The 20,495-nt window shown below is 42.3% G+C and overlaps 1 protein-coding gene across 4 annotated transcripts in view; it reads left to right on the plus strand.

Annotated features, from left to right (window-relative positions):
* ADGRF5 (adhesion G protein-coupled receptor F5) overlaps nt 1–20,495 on the plus strand; it is a 103,718-nt gene that overhangs the window by 41,112 nt on the left and 42,111 nt on the right. For all 4 annotated transcript variants that reach the window (XM_023212973.1, XM_023212972.2, XM_023212976.1 and 1 more), the window contains exons 2-3: nt 7,326–7,451; nt 14,116–14,170. In XM_023212973.1, the coding sequence (XP_023068741.1) occupies nt 7,350–7,451; nt 14,116–14,170 (157 nt within the window). In that variant the 5' untranslated portion in view covers nt 7,326–7,349. The remainder of the gene's footprint in view (nt 1–7,325; nt 7,452–14,115; nt 14,171–20,495) is intronic.

Here is a 20,495-nt window from a genome sequence, read left to right on the forward strand (position 1 = left end):
TAAGTGTATGTTTGCAAAAGGGCTGCCTGCGCATAGTCTGTATCCCAGAACACAAGGTTTGGGGGACATTAGGGTATATGCCCTTGGCTTTTTTCAAAGGTTACGATGGTGTGTCTAGTTAGCCAGCTACAAGCCAAGGTTTAATAAGAGGCATGACTTCCTTTGATATTGTACTAATACACTTAGTTCCTTTCTTAAAGAGAAAGCTGTGTGTATAACATCACCTACTGCGTGGACGTGAAAGCTAAGCAGCTTACATGTGGGAAGAACCTTCACCCTCTACTTCAGTTTACAAACAGATTTCGTGGGTGTCATGTACTCACCAACTCTTCCCAATACAATTTCCATCCAACCATCCCAATGGGATTTCCTTTGCTAAGAGCATACCATGTCTCCAAATCAATGAGCAATATCAGTCTCCTCCTTAATGGACTTCTTGGCACCACTGGACATAGTTGACCACCCCCTTCTTCTTTCTTCTTTCTTCTTTCTTCTTCTTCTTCTTCTTCTTCTTCTTCTTCTTCTTCTTCTTCTCCTTCTCCTTCTCCTTCTCCTTCTCCTTCCTCTTCCTCTTCTTCTTCCCCTTCGTCCCCTTCGTCCCCTTCGTCCCCTTCGTCCCCTTCTTCTCCTTCTTCTCCTTCTTCTCCTTCTTTCTTCTTCTTCTTCTTCTTCTTCTTCTTCTTCTTCTTCTTCTTCTTCTTCTTCTTCTTCTTCTTCTTCTTCTTCTTCTTTGAGATGGAGTTTCACTTTTGTTGCCCAGGCTAGAGAGCAATGGAGTGATCTCAGTTCACTTCAATCTCCGCCTCCTGGGTTCAAGCAATTCTCTTGCCTCAGCCTCCTGAGTAGCTGAGATTACAGGTGTCTACCACCATGCCCGGCTGATTTTTGTATTTTTAGTAGAGACGGGGTTTCACCATGTTAGGCAAGGCTGGTCTCATACTCCAGACTTCTGGAGATCCACCCCTCTTGGCCTTCCAAAGTGCTGGGATTATAGATGTGAGTTTTAAGGGGGCCGTTCCCGGCCCCCTTCTTCTTAAAACTTGACTTTCCCTGGTTTCCTTGATTCCACTAGCCTTGTTTCCCTCCTGTTCCTGCCTCTCTGGTTTCATTCCTGTCTCTGGTGGTTAGCGACTATGTAGAGCTGGTGATGGGAGCACTAAGAAGAATTTACTGAGACAGTTGTAGGTAAAGAAAGGCAGATTTATTAGAAAGAGTATGAAAATATGTTGCAAGGATGCCATCGACAGGCCAGCAAAAAGAAGCTGACTGTAACGAGACGCAGTCTTGCTAGGGATTTTATAGAATGTTGCTTCTATTGTGTGCTGAACAGGGCTTTGTGTAGTACTGATAATGCCAAGGTTGCAGTGAGCTAACTTGCGTTTTTTTAAATCAGCCAAGGGTCTGGTCATAAGTTGGGCACAGGAAGATTGTGAGTTATTTGTACAGGAAAGCTATGTGTTCATGGACCATGAAGAAGGGCAGACTTATAGCTTATCTGCTTTTGATTTTTGCTGTCCCCTGGTCCTGCCAGCCTGATTCTTTTTCCCTAATTAGGACTTCCCAATTTCCAATCATCTCGGCTTTATCATCTTTCTTAACTGGATCTTTGATTGTTAGAATTCTGTGGGACTTGTTCCTACGCCTCCTTATCTACTCTTTATTGCCTCCCTAATCAATCTTACTTAATCCTATTGTTGGAATGACAAGTCCTCCCCACCCTGGCCTCTGCTCACCTCACCAGCTCTGCCTTGTACCCTTCACCTGCTCTCTTTTCATGTTCCAGCCACTCTGGACTGCTTGCAGCTCCTCAGATGCGTCATGATCTTTCTTTACCTCAGGGCCTTTTCACATGATCTTTTTTTTCCACCTAGAACCATCTTCCTCCCCTTCTTCTAAAGTGCCCTGTTGTTTTTAGCTAACTCCAACTTATGCTTTAGGTTTCAGCTCAATTAAATACTTCCCCTGGAATATCTTCCACAAATCCCTAACACTAGGTCATGTCCTTCTGGTATAGTCTTTTGTAAACAGTTCAGCACAATGGTTAAAGGGATGGGCTCTCGAGTTAGACTTTCTAGGTTCAAATCCTGGCTCTGTCACTTACTAGCTGTGTGATCTCAGGCAAGTTATTTAACCACTCAGTGGCTCAGTTAATTTTATATCATACTAGATCTGTACCCTTTAATTGGATATCATACTGGAACCACCCCATTAGGATCGTAAAGATTAAGTGATTTAATATTGTCAATGCTGGGTTTAGTGCCTGACACATAGTAAGTCCTCAACAAATATTAATATTATGATTATTCTTCTTGGTAGCACTTTCACATAAACAATGATTTGAATAATTCATTCTTTAATAATGTTCATCTACTCCATTAGACTTTAAGCTTCATGGAGACAGGGACCATTGTCCTGTTTACTGCTACTTTCCCTTCACTTAGTAGAACTCTTAACATATAACAGGACTTATTAAATCTTTTTCCAGTAAAGGAATACACAAATGAATAGATAAGGGAATAAATAGATTTACTTTGTGCAATAGTTATAACAATACATATAATACAAGCAGGAAGGCTAAGGGCCTAGACTAAGTGTGTGTAGGTGTTCAGGGGAAATAGAGACTATTTATAACTGGATAGATCAGGAAACCTTCATCTGCGAGGGAGCCCTACTGCCTGGGCATTGAAGGATGGGTAGAATCTGAATATGCAGTGATTGTGTGGGGTTAAGGGACAGGAAAAGATGGAGATTAATAAACCAAATAAATGACAGGGTTATTTTGGTTTTGTGAAACACAGAAAAATTGTTTGGCAGTAATTACTCCTGTCCACCCTCAAAATTAATTCTCAAAGATTGACTTGGCATTTTTACTTTTGCACGAGCACTGGAAAATCTCCTGCACTATTTTAACTTATGAAAAAACAACTGACTTTGGTAGTCAAAATATTATAGATGCTTATTACATATGCTCACTCTTATAAATAAAGTCTAGGTTGTAGAGAGCCTTGAGGATCAGTAAAGTGATTTCCTTTATTCTGAAAGCAGGGAAAAATTGAACAGGGAATGTTGTGAGAAGAGTGCTTTAGGAAAATCCGTCTTGCATCTCTGTAGAGAGGGAGCAGAGAAGTAAAGAAAGGAAGCCATTACCATGGTGTACATGAGGGGCAGAGAAGGCCTAGACTGTGTAGTAAGGCAGAGGTGGGGGGATAAATGCAAGATAGTTATGATTATTCTCAGAAGTTAACCTGAGTGAGCCTGCATTTGAGTTGAAATAACTGGGAAGAATTTTAGACTCTTAGAATAGTAACAGGACTTTAAGAGACCAACTCCTGCATCCGAATTTTGAAATTATTGAGTGCAGTCAAATCCCTGGATTTACTGATAAGAAAACAGGCTCAGAGAGATAAAGTGACTTGCCCCCCATCACACAGCTAATTAGTGGCAAAATGAGGCTAGAAGTTTGTTTCCAGTTGCCTGGTCAGGTGTCCATAAAGTTTTCCATTTTTGTTTGTTTGTTTGGTTGGTTGGTTGACTTCCCATCAAGAAGATCTCTTAGCTCAAATGACACCTTGTTCTCAGGAGAATAGACTGCTGTGTTTATAATTTTGCCACTACTGTCTATCAGCTTTGTGGCCTCAGTGAATTAGTCTTCCTTCTAAGCTTCTGTTTCCATATCTGAAAAGTAGGAGTAATTTAGTAGTATCAGAGGCTCCTTGAGAGGTTAGAGGGCATAACCCTTGCAGAGAACTCAGCAGCAGGCCTAGAACAGAGTGAGCACCCACTAAGATAGGACTCCTACAGTCATTGTCACCAGCAATTATTACCCACCAATTATAATTAATAACCACCAGCAATTATTACCCACAATCCTATCATATATGGTTGCTCCAATTGTCGGAGGATGTCACTGGCGAAAATTTTGAGCATTATTGGTAGATCTCTTGGAGTTCTGACTGACTCAGCTCCTAGCCACCTCTTAGCTCTGAGACACCCAACTCTTTCTAGGCCTAGTTTTCTGATCTCAGGGCTGGTGAAGGATTTCTAAGAGAAGAGCCGATCTTAAGCACTGATTGTTTCTTTATTATTTCTTTTTTTTTTTTTTTTTTTTTTGAGAGACAGGGTCTTACTCTGTTAGAGTTGGACTAGAATGATGAAATCATAGCTCACTGCAGCCTTGAACTCCAGGGCTCATGGACTCAAGCCATCTCCCCACCTCAGCCCCCTGCGTAGCTAGGACTATGGGTGCGTGCCACTGCACCTGGCCAATTACAAAAAAAAACTTTTTTTTTTTTCTTTTTGATACAATACAGAGTCTCACTTTGTTGCTCAGGCTGGTCTTGAACTCCTGGCTTCAAGTGATCCTTTCTCCTTGCCCTCTGAAAATGCTGGGATTGCAGACATATGTTACCACATCCAGCCAGCACTGGTTGTTTCTAAGAGTTGTAGGAACAGGCCAGTTCCACAGTGAAGATTCCTGGTGCATAATCACTTTGCAAGAGAATGCCATTAATGGTGGCTTCAGGGAACCCAGACCATTCATCCTCCAGATGCAGGGTTGCTGAGAATCTTGATGACTTATTCCTGGCATATGATGTCAGGCTGTGCTTTATTTCCCTCTCCCTGTCTTCTAACTTCACAGACAGGAAAATAGAGTCAGAGGAGAACAGGAAGTTGCTCAGAGCCACAAGGCTAATACTGAGGGCTAGGTCATATTTCCCAGCTTTGGTGAGTTTTAGTAGAGAGTGTCCTGGATTTTAATGTAAAAAGAGAAGGAGATTGGGAATGACATCTGATAATGTTCTTTCTCTCTCTGCCTCTGTTTCTCTCTTTGTCTCTCAGCCTTTGTTTGCCCTTTACTCCAGGAATTTTAGAAGAAATATGAACTTTTAGGGAATTTAGGATTAAAGGGGCCCTACTGAAGACAAATTGCCTTGAATGTGGGACTTTGCTCCATGTTTTTAACTGGATGAATGTAGACTTTCCCCCCATTGGCCAAGTTAAACAGTTTTTGCTTGCTTCCTCACAGGTACGGGCACCTGTGAGCTGGAAGGTTTATACGATTAATGATGCAGGTTGAAGAAAAGTTTGTCTTTAGGTCTCTACCCAAGTGTGACAGCAACCCCGAAAGCTGAAGTGAATTTCAGCTCGTATCACTGTTCCCATTGGTCAGGTCCATGCCTATACTGGTTGTCAAATATGTTGACTATTTCCTTTCTTTCAAAGTGGTGGCTTTCTCCTTTCTTTTGAGTGAAGAATCCCTGACATTTGCTGTGTAACTGATGACTGTGTATCATCTTCTGCATCCAGAGAACACCCGCCTCTCCATGGTGGGGTCCTTCCTACATCTCCATCTCTTTTGGCTTGCGATCTTGTTGTCAACAAATGAGTCAACATAGATAAGAATGTTACTTTATCAAAAATTATCTCAGCAGAGGCAGGGAGTGGGGGAAGATGGGGACAGTATTGTTCAATGGCCTATACAAATGGGCCAGACATGACTATTTGGGAACATTGTAATTCTTGATAACTCTGACCAAAAAAAGGATGCACTGCCAATACTGGGAAATCATAGCAAGATATGGAGCAAGCTCTAGTCCTTCTAGTATGTGAGTTCTTCCTTGGTTATCAGATTTGAAGGGAGGCTCGTTAACTATTCAGTTACCAAGTCTCATCTCCTTAATTAACTGCCTCAGTAGGGAACCAACAGAGGTTGGGGCCTGAAAAGACTACTTTGCCTCCAAAATACCTGACTCATTCTATATCAGCCTGTACAATACCCACAAGGGCACACTGTCTTTCAAAAATGAAGATAAAACTTCCAATAGAAAATTAAGCAGGACATTGCTATGATTTCCCCACAGCAGATGCATCTGGTATTAAACAGCTACTATAACCTAAATTGCAAAGCATTTCCCCCAAACCATTGAGTTGCAGAATTTGAAAAACGTGTTTGATTGCCAAATTTGCAAATTGGATCAGTTTGCCAGTTTTCCCCTGAGGAAGAGGAAAAGGTGGCAGTTGTCAGCTGGCGATTGAAATACAATTTTCCCTGGCGTGTAAATCTTGCCTATCATCAGTGTGTTATCCTGGCCATTGCTTCCCTGGCGCTCCCTGCAACACTCCAGCCAAAAGCCTGCCCTTCTGGATGGTTGCATTCTGGATTCTATTGACACTCAGAGTAATAATTATTGCAGCCTGCATTTCTGGAGTTCTTCGTGCCTTTTAATCTCATTTGAGTCTCAGAAAACTCTGTGAGAGAATTAGGAGAGGTACAATTATCCCCATTTTACAGATGGGAAAACTTGGACTCAGAGAAGACAAATTACTTACACAGGACATAGTTAGTTTCTAGTAATCCTGGATCCTAACTCATGTCTTGTGTCTCTTAGTCTAGCATTCTTTTCACAGCAACACATGGGCATAGAAAAGCCATAAGGAGAGGAGTGTGCACAAAGTAGATTGTCTTGGTCTCCAGACCTTCTAGGGTGCAGATTATTCCACGTGACACCCTGCTTTTTAAATGCAAAAATGATTCCTCTCATCACCAAAAAGCTATTTGCATCATCAGCATTATAAAGGGAATTTTTAAAAATCAATACATAAGGCCAGGCATGATGACTTACATCTGTAATCCTGGCATTTTGGGAGGCTCAGGCAGGGGGATTGCTTGAGGCCAGGAATTCAAGACCAGCCTGGGCAATACAATGAAACCCTGTCTCAAAATATAAAAAATAAATAAATAAATAAATAAGATGGGATATATAATGATGCTAATATTCTAAATTATGCACTATAATATGAAACAATACTATAAGACACAACTTACATTTTTATAACCAAGTCCAGCAGTTCTCATACTAATGGGTCATAGTCCATTAATATGGGTCATGATGTCCATTAAATGGGTTACTACCAGAATTAAATTAAAAATGGGGTAAGATACTCTATGATAGAATTGAAAATACTGAAGTATATTGCATGTAGCAAAACTGAATAGTGTTCTCTGAGTCTTTTTGTTCATAAATTATGTGTAAGTATTTCTTACTCAGACATCTGCTACCTTTGTCCTATTTATAGGCACCATTCTCAGCCTCTCAACCCCCATTCCCCTACTGTGACCATTTCTTCACCCGAAGGTCTGGGCAGAGAATGCTAAGTTGATTCCTTCATGCTTCTTCTTCCTTTTCTGTCTCTATTGAAAAGGTTCTTGTGTAGGATGACCTTCAAGACAGGGCTTGCGAGTTCTTTTCTTGTTTACGAAATAAATTGCTGTATTTAAAATATGGCATAAAATACAGAAATAAACCATCATATTTCCATTTCAGGCCAACCAACTCAAACTTTAAGACATGAAATCACCAAAGAGAACCACTTTGTGCCTCATGTTTATTGTGATTTATTCTTCCAAAGCTACACTGAACTGGAATTTAGAGTCTACTCTTCATCCTTTGGTGAGTATATGCATGTGTGCTGTAATTTTTCTTGTCACATTTTTATAATTTCCTGACTGACAATAGTTCCTACAAAAAGTTTAGGGAAAAAAACTTCCTCCCATAATTGCCACATAAGAAAAAATGTTGCAGATGAGGAGAAGGGGTGAATATAAACCTAGGGTAAATATAAGGAGAAGGGGTGAATATAAACTGTAGGTCAGTGTATTTGCTGGGCTACCACTTGCTATATTCTGAAATAAGTGGTGTTGTCAAGAGAACATCAAGGTAGCTTCAAGAGAGACCTCCCAGGGTTCCTTCCTTCTCTAAATTGCAACCACTAGGCCTAAGGCTTCCACTATGTTAAACTGACAACAATAACAACAAAGCAGTTTTGGAGGATTGAGCAGAATGTATGTTCTTAAAGGATTTGTTTTAACTGGGACATCAGGCTAGAACACATTCCAGAAGACATTAATCTGTGTGTGTGTGACGATCACAGACTGATATAGCTGAAGGGACCATAGACATCATATAAGACTTTTGCTGACAAATTATTCAGGTGGTTTTGTCTTTGGAAAGTCAAGGAGAGTTTAACTTAAGTAAAGGGAGGGATAAGTATCCCCTTATTCTTTATGGGGATTTTCAGGTTATTCCTTACCTAGGCTTCTCCCTGCACCGGAAACAGGGCATGTTACTGGTTGGGAATCTTTGGAGACCGATGTAATTCTCTCTGTCTCAATTTCTTCATCTGTACAACGATGCTAATAGTAGTACTGATTTCCTTTTATTCTTATGAAAATTAAATTAGTTCATATCTCTAAGATGCCCTAGAACAGTGTCTGGCACATAATAAATGTTATGTAACTGTTTGCTGTTATTGTTTCTCTTATTGTAGTAGTATTTTCCACTTTTTTGTTTTATATATTTCAGTTCTTTTTTTTTGTCAGTCACTGTTGTTAGACGTTCACTGGTACATTTTTAGCATTATAAAATATCCCTCTTTGTCCTACTTTGTATGTTTTAATTTAATTATTTGTCTGCTATTCCAATTGTCGTGTCTGCTTTTGTTTGTGTGTTTGCCTGATTTTTGTCCTTTTTTTTTTAAAGTCTTTATATACCACTTTGTTTTATGATCTTGTGAACAATGTGTGTTTGATTTTTTTTTTCTTTTAAACGAAACTTGACCAAGTAAATTTGTATAATTTGTTCCCATTTGATACCATTTTCAAAATGCTTGATCTTACCTTCAGGATTTTGTTTCAAGACTTCATGTACTTTCCTCCTCTTTCCATTTTTGGTTCTTTCATTTTCTGACCTAGGTTATCTTTGTCTTTTCTTTATTTCTCTCATGACTTGGGGGATATATATGGTGTGTCTCCCCTTTCAAATCCCAGTGTGCAGGGTATAACCTGTACACTCATACACAATAGCCTGCCCATTTAAATAGAGGAGGGAAACATTTAAGCTTCTTGTGAATTCACATAGTCAGTGTAGAGCTCTGGCTATCCAAGGCAGGGGGAGTAAAAGCCAAGGCCTGAGGCGATCTCAGCAATGGTGTTAGCTTTGCCTCTGTTCCAGCATTTCTTAGTGTTTCTGGCTGCAGCAGTGCCTTCTCTCTATGCCACATCTGCCCTCCTAGTGATGGCCTGGCAAAGCCCCTTCATCTGCCTGGTGGCGAAGGCTGGTCAGGGGATAAGTTAACCTAGGGCTCTTGGTGGAATGTGAATTCTATCTCCTTGGAAGCTCCTACCACTCACCTCACAGGACCCCACTTTTCCTTGGTAGATCTACCCTTCAAGTTATAATGTCTTCATGCAACCCAAAGGCTGAGGACTTCCATTGGAAAAGTGCACTTGAGCCTGCCTGATCAGTTTATACTGCCCTAAGCTGCCACCCAGTTCCCATGACTGACTTTCTACCATCTTAAGTGTCACATGTATGCAACATCTGGTGATGGACTTGGTTTTTGGAATTGTGGTAATTATGCCTAACATAAAATTTAACATCTTGAAGCCATTTTTAGTCATATAGTTCAGTAGTATTAAGTGTATTCACATTATTGTACAACTAATTTTCATAATTTTTTCATTTTGCAAAACTCAAACTCTATACCCACTTGACAATAACTCCTCATTTCCTTCTCTACTGACAGCTGCTGGTTACTACTATTCTAATTTCTGTATATTAATTTGCTGATTCTAGATACCTCATGTAGGTAGAATCATATAGTATTTGTCTTTCTGCGGGTGGCTTACTTCACTTAGCCTATTGTCGTCACGGTTTATCTATGTTGTAGCCTGTGTCAGCACTTCCCCCCTTTTTAAGGCTTTAATGTCCTATTGTACATATGTACTATATTTTGTATGTCCATTTATCCATCCATGGACATGAGTTGCTTCCACCTCTTGGCTATTGTGAATAATGTTCCTACGAACATGAATATACACACGTGGGGTGAAGGGCTTTTAAAGGGTGATGATATAGCCCAGTGCTTCTCAAGCTTTCATGTGAGCATGGATCTGCCCAGAGACCTTCTTCAAATGCAGATTTTAGCTCAGGATGCCTGGGTGGGGCCCAGGATGTTGGCTTTCAGACGTGCTGCCCTGGATCCTGCTCCAGTGACCATCTTAGAGTTACAGGCTGTACATGCTCGACTTTGATGTCACGTCTGAATGGAAGCCCAGCTCTGACTCTCATTAGCTTTGGAAACTTTGTCAACTTTCTTCATTTCCCTGAGTCTGTTTCCTCTACATGAGAATAAATCATAAATCATATCTCCTTCATCTGTTTGTTGTGAGGCTTCAGTGTTCTACATGCAACCCACAGCACGGTGACTAGCACAGAGCCCAAGTGCCTATGCATTTGTAGTTATTTTTAATATTCTAGTATTAGGTTGGTGCAAAAGTCATTGCAGCTTTTGCGATTACTTTTGATACAAATAAACCCCTCTGAATATGCTTATGTGAGCAGACTTTGCTAGAGGATTCTTGCTCAGACAGTTTTCAAACACAGAAGCAAAGATGTTAAATTGGAGGTTTCAGGTCAAGAGAAAGAGGCATGTGTGGCAGGGCTTGGGTGAGTAGGCGTAAGATTTGGAAAAGCAGGAGCCTTTGTTTACCTCCTCGTTTGCCATCCTGTTCCCTGGGAATTTTCTTCTTCATGAATAAAAGGCCACCTCTCATTCCTGACTGACTACCCACCCCCACTCCAGGCCACCCTGCCTCCACTACAGTTATTTGTGAAGTCATCAGGTCCGACAGGTGGGGCACTTCCTGGAATTGGTGACCTTGTCTTTTCCGGCTGAAGCTTGGCCTTCAGGAAATTCCCTCTGGACAGCGCTGTCCACTGTGGCTCAGACAGTCCCTTGGGGACCTCTACACAGATAGAGCTGGCAGAGGGAGGTCCAATTGGAAGATCTGTTTTCTTGTCTGAAGTAAATACACTGCCTAGCGCTGGGAGCCCTGGCAAACCTATGCTCCCTTGTGAGTTCTACTCAGCACCCAAAGTGTAAGAGGAAAGGCAAGTGCTGGAGTCCCACAGTTCCCCAAACTGGGATGACATGAGGACTCAGGACGGTAAGGCTGGTCCACAATGAGCCCCAGGCTAGCAGAATACATGGCACACGCCACTACCAGAGTCTGCACTGAGTACCTGATGTGCCTCAGCACTTACTATTTTTCATAATGTAAGAAACAGAGGATTCAAGGGAATGAATGACATCTCCTAAAATTCTGAAACTGTGGGATTCACTTCTTGGTGCGACCATTTGCTCTATTCACATCCAGGTCCCATGACTTGGCAGCCAGATCTTTGTACCTCTTTGAATCTGGGGATGGTGAAGGGCATTTACCATCTCCACTCCACCTCCTGAGAGGCTTCATTGCCATCAGTGTGCTTTTTCCTCCATTATTTCCAATGATTGCAGGGCTTAAAATAGGAAGTAGGTTGCTCTCACTGGACAACAAAAAGGCTGCAGGTGACAGAGCTGTGGAAGCAGCACTTGCAAAGATGTGCCCTGGAAGTTCCAGATGATCACCATAAAGATTCAGAAAATCTTCAGAAAATAGTGTTTCTAAAAGATTGCCTAATGTCAATGGATGCGCTGGTTGAAAAGGCAGTTTTCTGCACCTCACCCCCGACCTACTGAATCACACTGGGGGCAGGGGAGACCAGTGATCCTGATTCTCACAAAGAGTTGAAATATGCTGCGTTGGATAATTGAAATATACCTTGATTTTAACATGTAACTGACAAGACAAAGAGGCAAGACCTTAATGCTTTAGTCCTACTGGAAAGCTGAGAGAATGAAAACTCGACCTGGGGGAACTGCCCAAAGGTGATCACTGGTGGTCAAGTTCTCCTGTGCTGTCTAGGTCCCCTAACTGCTGCCTTGAAGTATGGACAGAGAAAGCTCCCAGTGGCCACTCCCTCCTCCCCACCAGACCCCAGAGAGGATGGAGGCTGGAAAGCATGAAGAAACTTCCTTTTGCCTGGGCAGAAAGCCAAAGCATTCTCCAGGGGAAGCTGGGCCAGAATCAGTTCTAGACATTGACTTTGCACCTTCCATTCCTGCATATTCAATTACATCTAAAATAACTGCACTGCAAATAAAGCAGCAACTGGGCTTTTGAAATTCCAGTCATCATTCATCATTTCTCTATTTATTTCTTCAAGAATATTTATGAACTATCAAGTACATAGGATAGTACTTGATACTTGTTTCACGACTTCATGTACTTTCTTCCTCTTTCCATTTTTGGTTCTTTCATTGTTTCATTTCCTACTGACTTTAATACGTTCTTCAACCAGTACCTCCTAAGGGCATCAGTGAGGGGAACAGGTAAACCTCACATGGAGTGGTAAATTGCTGACATCTGATCTTTTCCTAAAAATGTAACTTAGTAAGAGGAGGGAGACTAGCCAAGGGAACGGTTCACTGGAAAGGAGGAGGGAATAGGAAGAGGTTATACAGACAGAGAGAGAAATGGCTCTGGGTGAAGAGAGACCAGCTCTCTGAGAGAAAGGCAGTTTCCCAGGTCTCTGCTGATAAGATGATGCAGTGCCTGTGTGGGCAAGTGCAGACTCTGGAGCCGGCTGGGTTTGAATCCTGCTCTGCCATTAAAGTCTATGTGATCCTAGGCAAGTTACTGGACCTCTCTGTGCCTGTGCTTTCTTATTAGTGAAATGTGGATAATAACAGCATCTACCCTTGTCCTGGCACAGGGTGTTAAATACATCTTAGGAAGTATTATGTTTGTCATTGTGATGATGTGCGATAACTAGAAAACAGTGGTAGACAACCCCGATGGCAGAATGAGCTCTGCCCCAGGTGGCGGTCATGGATGCGTGCAGGTCAGGGTAAAGCACCGATCTCTGTGGGCAGGGCTATCTGGGAGGCTTCAGAGAGGTGGGGCTTTTCTATTGAGTGTGAAGGGAGTTTGGGGTGGAAAACATATCACAGGAAAACCTGTAGGCAGGCAGGGACCAGCTAGGAAATCCATGTCGGGTCAAGGTACGGGGTAGGCTCTGTTACCAGCTGTGGAGCTGGTGGAGAGCCCATGAGTGAAACTGATCAATTCCTATTCTTTAACAAAAAAAGCTACACGATGAAGGAGATGGACTTCACAGAAACGCAGCAGGTGGCAGGTGGCAGTTGCAGCATGATGCCCCCAGAACATCTTGGTGCCCCCTCCCTGAATAGCATTTACCATGTAATCAAAACTACTTTCAGTGCCTTACACTTACTAATCATTTGATCCTCGCAACAGCATTCTGAGATAAGCTATATTCATCCCCATTCTATAGGTAAGGACTGAGGCACAGGAAGGTTAAATGATTTGCCCAAGGTCATACATCCATTTAATGATGGAACTAGGATTTGAACTCAATGTCTTCAGAGTCCTTACTTTTAATCACCACACAGTATAATAATAGCTAAAATGTATTAAGAACTTACTACATGCCATACTGTAGTTTGCTTAGTTTTCATAACAATTCTATGAAGTTGATACTGTTATTATTCCCGTTGTACAGGAAAAAAAACCCTAAAGCTCAGCAAGGATAAGTAACTTCCCGAAGGTCACAAAGCCACAAAGTGAGTGGCACAGTTTTGTACCCAGGCAGTCTGACTCTAGAGCAGGCTCTCTTAGTTCCTACTACAGCAACCAGCAATAGAACCATCCAGGAGAAAAAGGATCAGACTCAGGAAAAATAATTTCTAAGCATGCACAGTGGTTAAAGAGCCCTAATACAGCAGGAAGATTGGGGTTGGGGCAGGCTGAGTGTTGAAAAGGAGGTCGTGAGACTTGTCTCGAAGGTCGCTGGGATGACTCAGTTCAAGTCAGGCAGAGAGTACAAGTTTAGAACATGATAATAATTTATATTTCTTGACAGGATTCAAACTGCAGGAACTCTGAGAAAGTCAGATATGGTGATTTCTTCTGTTCCTGGTCTAGAGACTGGTCAAAAAAAGTGAATTCCTAGGTCACACTACAGTAACAACTCCACTTCATTTTCCAAACCATTTCATTGCTGTGTGCCTAGCATCCACGGGACACATGGTGCTAACCCAAAGTCCACAGCCTTAAGCTCAGCTCCAACATTTAGGGGTATCTAAGCGGGGAGCCACAGTGAAAAGACTTCTCTAACCTTAATTGACAACTTTCTCAAATGTTCTTCTCAGAGTCTTCATGAATATGAACCATCTGGTGAAGAGGCACTGAGGCAAAAACGAGCCGGTATGTAAACTCTTGCTTGGCAATCTCTTTTGTAAGTCTACTCAAATGATATGTGTTGCAACTTTTTAAAACATTGTAGTCCACATAATTCAGTCTCCAATCACATCAGGGTCATATAGTGCAGTGTGATTTCCAAAAGTAATTACTAGGAAACTCCATTCTCTACCAAATGACAGTAACTGGATCATAACAACACATAAGAACCCGCCTTCCCTCCCCAATGCCATCACTGCTCCTCACATTCCTAGGATTTTTCTGTGGCTCTCTCCTCAGCTGCCCTCCCACTCCACCAAATGGCCTACTTCTCTGCCCACCATCCAGAAACCTTTCTTTTTGCCTTAAAAAAAAAAAAAAAGAAAGAAAAACATCTTTCACTCTGGACTTTATCTTGTGAAGCAATCTAACCATGAGGCTCAAGTCCTCCTCTTGTGTTTCTCACTCCAATTTTCCCACTCACCTCTAAAGCAGTGGTCTGAAAAATACAAGACTCAGCCCTTTGGAGAGTTAGGGGTGGGTGAAGAGTTGCAAATTCTGACACACCGACCCTCAAATCCCATCCTGAGTGGACCCTGCGCAGGTGTCAGGGCAGGGCCGCAGGCTGGGTGTTCCCAGGACCTGGTGCTCCCACTGCCAGCATAGCAGCCCTTCAAAAGCACAAATTGGATCTTGTCATTTCCCTCCATAGAACTCTTCATGGGCTCCCTTGGCCTTGGAACTAAAAGCCAATCCTCTGCTCGTGACTCACCAGGCCTTCCGTGCCTTTCCCACCTGACCTCCTTCTGTTCCCCTTCACGTCATCAACGCCCTGCCCGTCATCCCCCTTTGTTTATCTGGGAGACTCCCACTGAAGTCTCAAGTCCTATGAACTCCTGCCCTGCTAGGCCTTCCATCCATTTCCCAGAGCATCAGGGAGTGCTTTTCCTGCGTTCCCGTTCCCCTTGATACATTTCCATTCACAACATTTGTCCCAAAGCACTGTGATTATTTTACCTCCTGTTTGCCACCCCCAGTAGAGGAGAGCTCTCGTGAGTTCTCATCTCTGTAGCTGGCGTCAGGCCCCGTTTCTTTCTCAACCAGTGAGCGAACAGATGAAGCACTTGCACGTTCACATTACAGTGCCTTTCTGAATTCCTGTCAGGAAGGGTCTGCTGGCTGAGTGGCTGTACCAAATATCTAGAAGGAAAAATTTTTCACCCTATCACATAATGATGGAATCATTTTTTTAGGCATGTGCGACTTGATCTAATGAGTCTAAAAGAGACAGTAGGCTGCCAAAGAGGGCAGGCTTACCCTAAGGTCAGAGTGGTGGCATCTGTTCGAGCCTTTCACGGTGCAGTGGCCAGACTCAACTGTTGTCCAGCACTTGAAATGAGAATTTGACCACATTTTATTAAGCTCTTAAAATGCTGATTGGAAGATCATACCACTGTTGGTTTTCCCTCTCTCCTTTTCTCTTCCCTTTCTTTTCTTTTCTGTTTCAGCCTTCGTTTTCTTAGCCCTGTGGGATCCCACGCTCCCTTTCTCCCTCCTTCCCCGAAGTGGCCTATAGCACAGTCTGTACATTCTGTGCTCTAAAACAGGTATCATTACCTCTACCCCATCCCAACAACCCTTTAAACTTTTCTGCACCCTATGACGGGAGCAGAGTCAGAGATGTGCTCATCTGGTATTTTGAAAGACTTTGGCTTTTTAAATTCAAACGATTAATCAGTGAGTTCCAGCTCCAGGCTTCTGTCAAGTTCTTGTAGGGCTCAGGCTGCTGGCTTCCTCAGGAGCAGTGGGTGATTACAGCTGTAAAAGGAATGTCTTCCTGCACTTCTGAGCCAGGCTGTTTATGACCCGTGGTGACAGTTTGAGGGAGTAGCCCTTGGGGAGGAAATCATTTCTATATCTAAGGATTTGACATGCGAAAATTTTTCCAGGTGTGCTTTCATTAAAAACAACCATAACAATGTTAAATCACCATGAAAAGGTGTTTTCCATTTATTATACATGGTCCTCTGTGTTCTTGGGCCCCTAGAGTCATTTGGGAAGTGTTAATGAATCAACCTATCGTCTGCAGAAGATGGATTGACCTTGGTACTTTTACAAAATCGCTGAAGTAAGAAATGGCCATAGAAAAACCTAGGCACTAGACCCCAGATATCCAGAATGTAAGTTGCAATTAAGAATATGACTCGGCGTGGTGGCTCACGCCTGTAATCCCAGCACTTTGGGAGGCCGAGGTGGGCAGATCACGAGGTCAGGAGTTTGAGACCAGTCTGACCAACATGGTGAAAACCTGTCTCTACTAAAACTATGACAATTAGCTGGGCGTGGTGGTGGGCGCCTGTAGTCCCAGCTACTTAGGAGGCTGAGGCAGGAGAATCGCTCGAACCCAGGAGGCGGAGCTTGCAGTGAGCTGAGATAGCACCACTGCACTCTAGCCTGGCTGACACAGCAAGACTCCATCTCAAAAAATAAATAAATAAATAAGAAAAAAGAACACAACTCTCCGGAAAATGATGAAAGGAAGCAACAGAAAATGTTACCTTCAGCAGGATGCCACATGGAGGTGTCTGTGTTCTGCTTGGTGGGTGTGTTAGTTAAGTGAGGTGTTAGAACTGGGCTCGGATTTTCAGCGTGCTATTCCCTTTCACATACACATACCTCTCCCTTTCTGAAGCCTGGTTGCCAGAAGGAGACAAAGGTTCTAAGAGAAAGACAATTAGGTCAGGAATTTTCTTTTTTGAGTCACTGGGCAAAATCTTTAGCATTTGGAATAGAATCATCTTTAAAGATAGGATCAATACTTACATTTACTCTCAGCACACCATGAATTTCTACCCAAGTGACTGGTCAGTTACATAACCTAACTGGCCCCTTGAATTTATATGTGTGTGTCTGGGTGTATATATATATATATATATATATATATATATATATATATATATGCATGCAAATGTGTGTATATGTGTGTGTGTGTGTGTGTGTGTGTATACTGTTGTCCTTCCCTTGGTATCCATGGGGATTAGTTCCAGGAACCCCTCAGATACCAAAATATGTATATACTGAAGTCCCTGATATTAAATTGTATAAATTTGCACATCACCTATGTACATCCTTGCATATATTTTAAATTATCTCTAGATTATTTATAATACCTAGTACAATGTAAATGCTATATAAATAATTGTTGTACTGTACTTTTGAAGTCATAGAGACAAGAAAGAAAGGCTGTACATGTTCAGTATAGACACAATTTTTAAAAAATATTTTCCATCTGAGATTGGTTGAATCCATGGATTCAGAACCCACAGATACAGAGGGCTGACTGTATTATAGTACATATATATATGTATTACATTTGTATGTATCACATATGTATGTCACATTTACACACACACACATATCTCAGAGTTAGTACCTTATAGGGTTGTTAGGAAGATTAAATAATGTTATGTTAATATTACTTTTAAAATGTTAATTGAATTATCTGGTGTTTATTTTTTCTTTTAATAGTTTTTTTAAAGAAATTTAAAACAAAGAAAATCGATTTGTTTATAAAATAGTGTTGCATTTGAAAGGGCCTGATCTACCTCCAGTCCAGAGAAGGTATTCTGTACCACTTGAAGGCAGGGGCACAGAGGCTGTGATATAGGAGTTAGCATTTTAGGAAAACTCTTTCAAAATTCTCTCAGGAAAAAGAAGCCTGCATGAAACCTAGAGGTGAGAAAAGGCATGGATCTGCCTGTTAGGACAATGAGTGGCTATAAGGGAGCAGAGAGAAATAAGAATGGGAGAAAGATCCCGAGTCATGTCACAATTCCATCAGGAAGTGGATTCTGAATCAGCTGAGTGGCTGGCACAGAGAGGTGACTGATTAATGCACTTAAATGAAAAGTATCCCGATGGTTATGGCTAAATAAATTACACGAAGAAATTAGTGCCTGGGAGACCGGCCAGGAAGCGCGACAGTCTAGACATGCAACCCTGCCATGGAGTAAGATAGGAAAGAAGCAGAGGAAATGTTTGCCAAAGACATTTTGAAAACCACAGCAAAAGGTCTTGGACAGATGTGACTTGGGGATGAAGGACAGCAATAATCCCTGTGACTCTGCAGGAGTGTACAAACCTGGGAGATGGTGCTTTGGGGAGGTCACAGGTAGAGACCAGAGTTGGAAGGAAAAGCTTGTTCTGGAGGTTTGCAGATAAGCTCCAAATTTAGTCTTACGGGGACTCTTCATGGGGGAATGAAAGTGGATGTTACTTATTCGTTGGAAGTAACACAAATATCGACTGGCCAAGTTCTCCATTCCAGGTTTCTGACAGTCATTGGGAAGGGGGTATATCTTGGAGCCTGGTGCTGAAGAGCCCCAATTGATTATTCTTTCGCTTTAAAGGAATAACCAATGAGAGGCAAAACAGCAAGAGAGGGAGATTCAGGATGTCCAAGCCCTGCCCTGGATGCGTTCGCATTTTCACATCTATTTAGTCAGAGTAAGGTTCCTCCCAGACTGGGTCTCTGGCTGCTAGCGTGGAAATCCTGCCCTTTCTGTGGGCCTAGCAACCTGGGTATGCTGGCCCTTTTAGATCTGGGTTCGGGAAATGCCGGACATTCCCCAGATTGAGGAACAGACTTTTGGGTTGTCATAGTTGTAGCCTTTCTGGTGATGACATGTGGCCTGAGTGCTCTGAGCCGCAGTGGTGGTGGTAGAGTGAGATAAAAGACCTGGTGCTCTCCGGCTGGTGTGTGGGGTTGGTTTTAAGCTTGACATTTAATATTGGGAGTGTTTTGCTTTTTAAAAATTTTTCTGGTTAATGTTTTTCGTTTTTGTTTGTTTGTTTAACTATCCCAAAGGTGAAGCCTGATAGGAATAATGTTAGCATTTCTTTTCTTTTTTTTTTTTTTTGAGATGGAGTCTCACTCTGTTGCCCAGGCTGGAGTGTAGTGGTACCATCTCAGCTCACTGCAACTTCCGCCTCCCAGGTTCAAGTGATTCTCCTGCCTCACCCTCCCAGGTAGCTGGGACTACAGGCACCCGCCACCCTGCCCAGCTAATTTTTTGTATTTTTAGTAGAGACAGGGTTTCACTGTGTTAGCCAGGATGGTCTTGATCTCCTGACCTCGTGATCTACCCACCTTGGCCTCCCAAAGTGCTGGGATTCCAGGCATGAGCCACCACGCCACGCCCTTAATGTTAGCATGTCTTGACCTATCAGCACACATCTGCGTAGAATATAATCATTATATTTATGATAATCAGAATTACTATTTTACTGGCAACTATATGCCAGACACTTTGTTAGGGGTTTTCATGTACAATTCCAGCTCTTTAACAATCATCCTGAAGAGAAAATACTAGCCTGCATTTACAGATAAGCAAAGTGTGGCTCACAGAGTTCAATGACCCGCCCAGGTCAGAAGGCATTCCACCCCGATTCTCTCTGGCTCCAAAGTCCATGCTCATAGCTATGAGTTATAGTTTTCAACTCGTGTTCCTGGTTGGCTCATTAAGTCCCATTTCATGGTTCTTGGAGCAGCTTTATAGAGTAAGGAAGACTGGTATATCTGCCTTCATCTTACTAGGTAAGAAGATGGGGCTAACTTTGATGATCTGGGTATGTGGCTAGCTAGTGGAATGAATTCTCTTCCCTAGATTTCACAGTCTGGTGTTTGATGACACAGTGCTGCCCACTTTCTCCTCCATCTACACCTGCCAGGTAGCCCATAGCCTTGGGTTCTGATGATTTTCTTCTTTGTAAACAACTCTTTCTGAAACCTGAAGAGAGAATAAGATCCCTTCACTGCATCTGCAGAGCAATCACACAGTAGCATACAGACAATGCTGCCAAATTGCCACCTTCTAGAATATGTCAAGAAACAAGCAAAATAGTGAGTATCTTTTGATATTTACTTACTAAGACCAACAGGGAGAAACAGTAGAGCCAAACCATCAATGGTAAAATTGTATTGGTCCCTTTAGTCAAGGAAGCCACACCAACCAATCTCTTTTCTCCTGGGTGAAGTTAGCAGGCAAGAGGTTAATTTATGCATCTACTTAAGCTCTGACTCTGATAAACCATAGTTCCCATTAGAGTTTCCAGGCAAAAGTAGAATTGTTTGCTTAAACAGCTGTGATTAAGACCCAAATATCTTGGTTGCAGTCTGTGGCCAACTTTCCAGAAATGTCCCTGTAAGATAAGTGCTGTGTGGCTAGCAGTGATTTATGGGAAAGGAGAGGGGAAATCCTGGTTGTCTTGTGCCTCCTGGGCCTGCTGATAGGCCTCTGTCTGTGACACTGATGACACCTGGAATTGGCTACCTTCCACACAAGGCATCAGC

This window comes from Piliocolobus tephrosceles, chromosome 5 (genome assembly GCF_002776525.5).
Source record: "Piliocolobus tephrosceles isolate RC106 chromosome 5, ASM277652v3, whole genome shotgun sequence".
Taxonomy (NCBI): Eukaryota; Metazoa; Chordata; class Mammalia; order Primates; family Cercopithecidae; genus Piliocolobus; species Piliocolobus tephrosceles.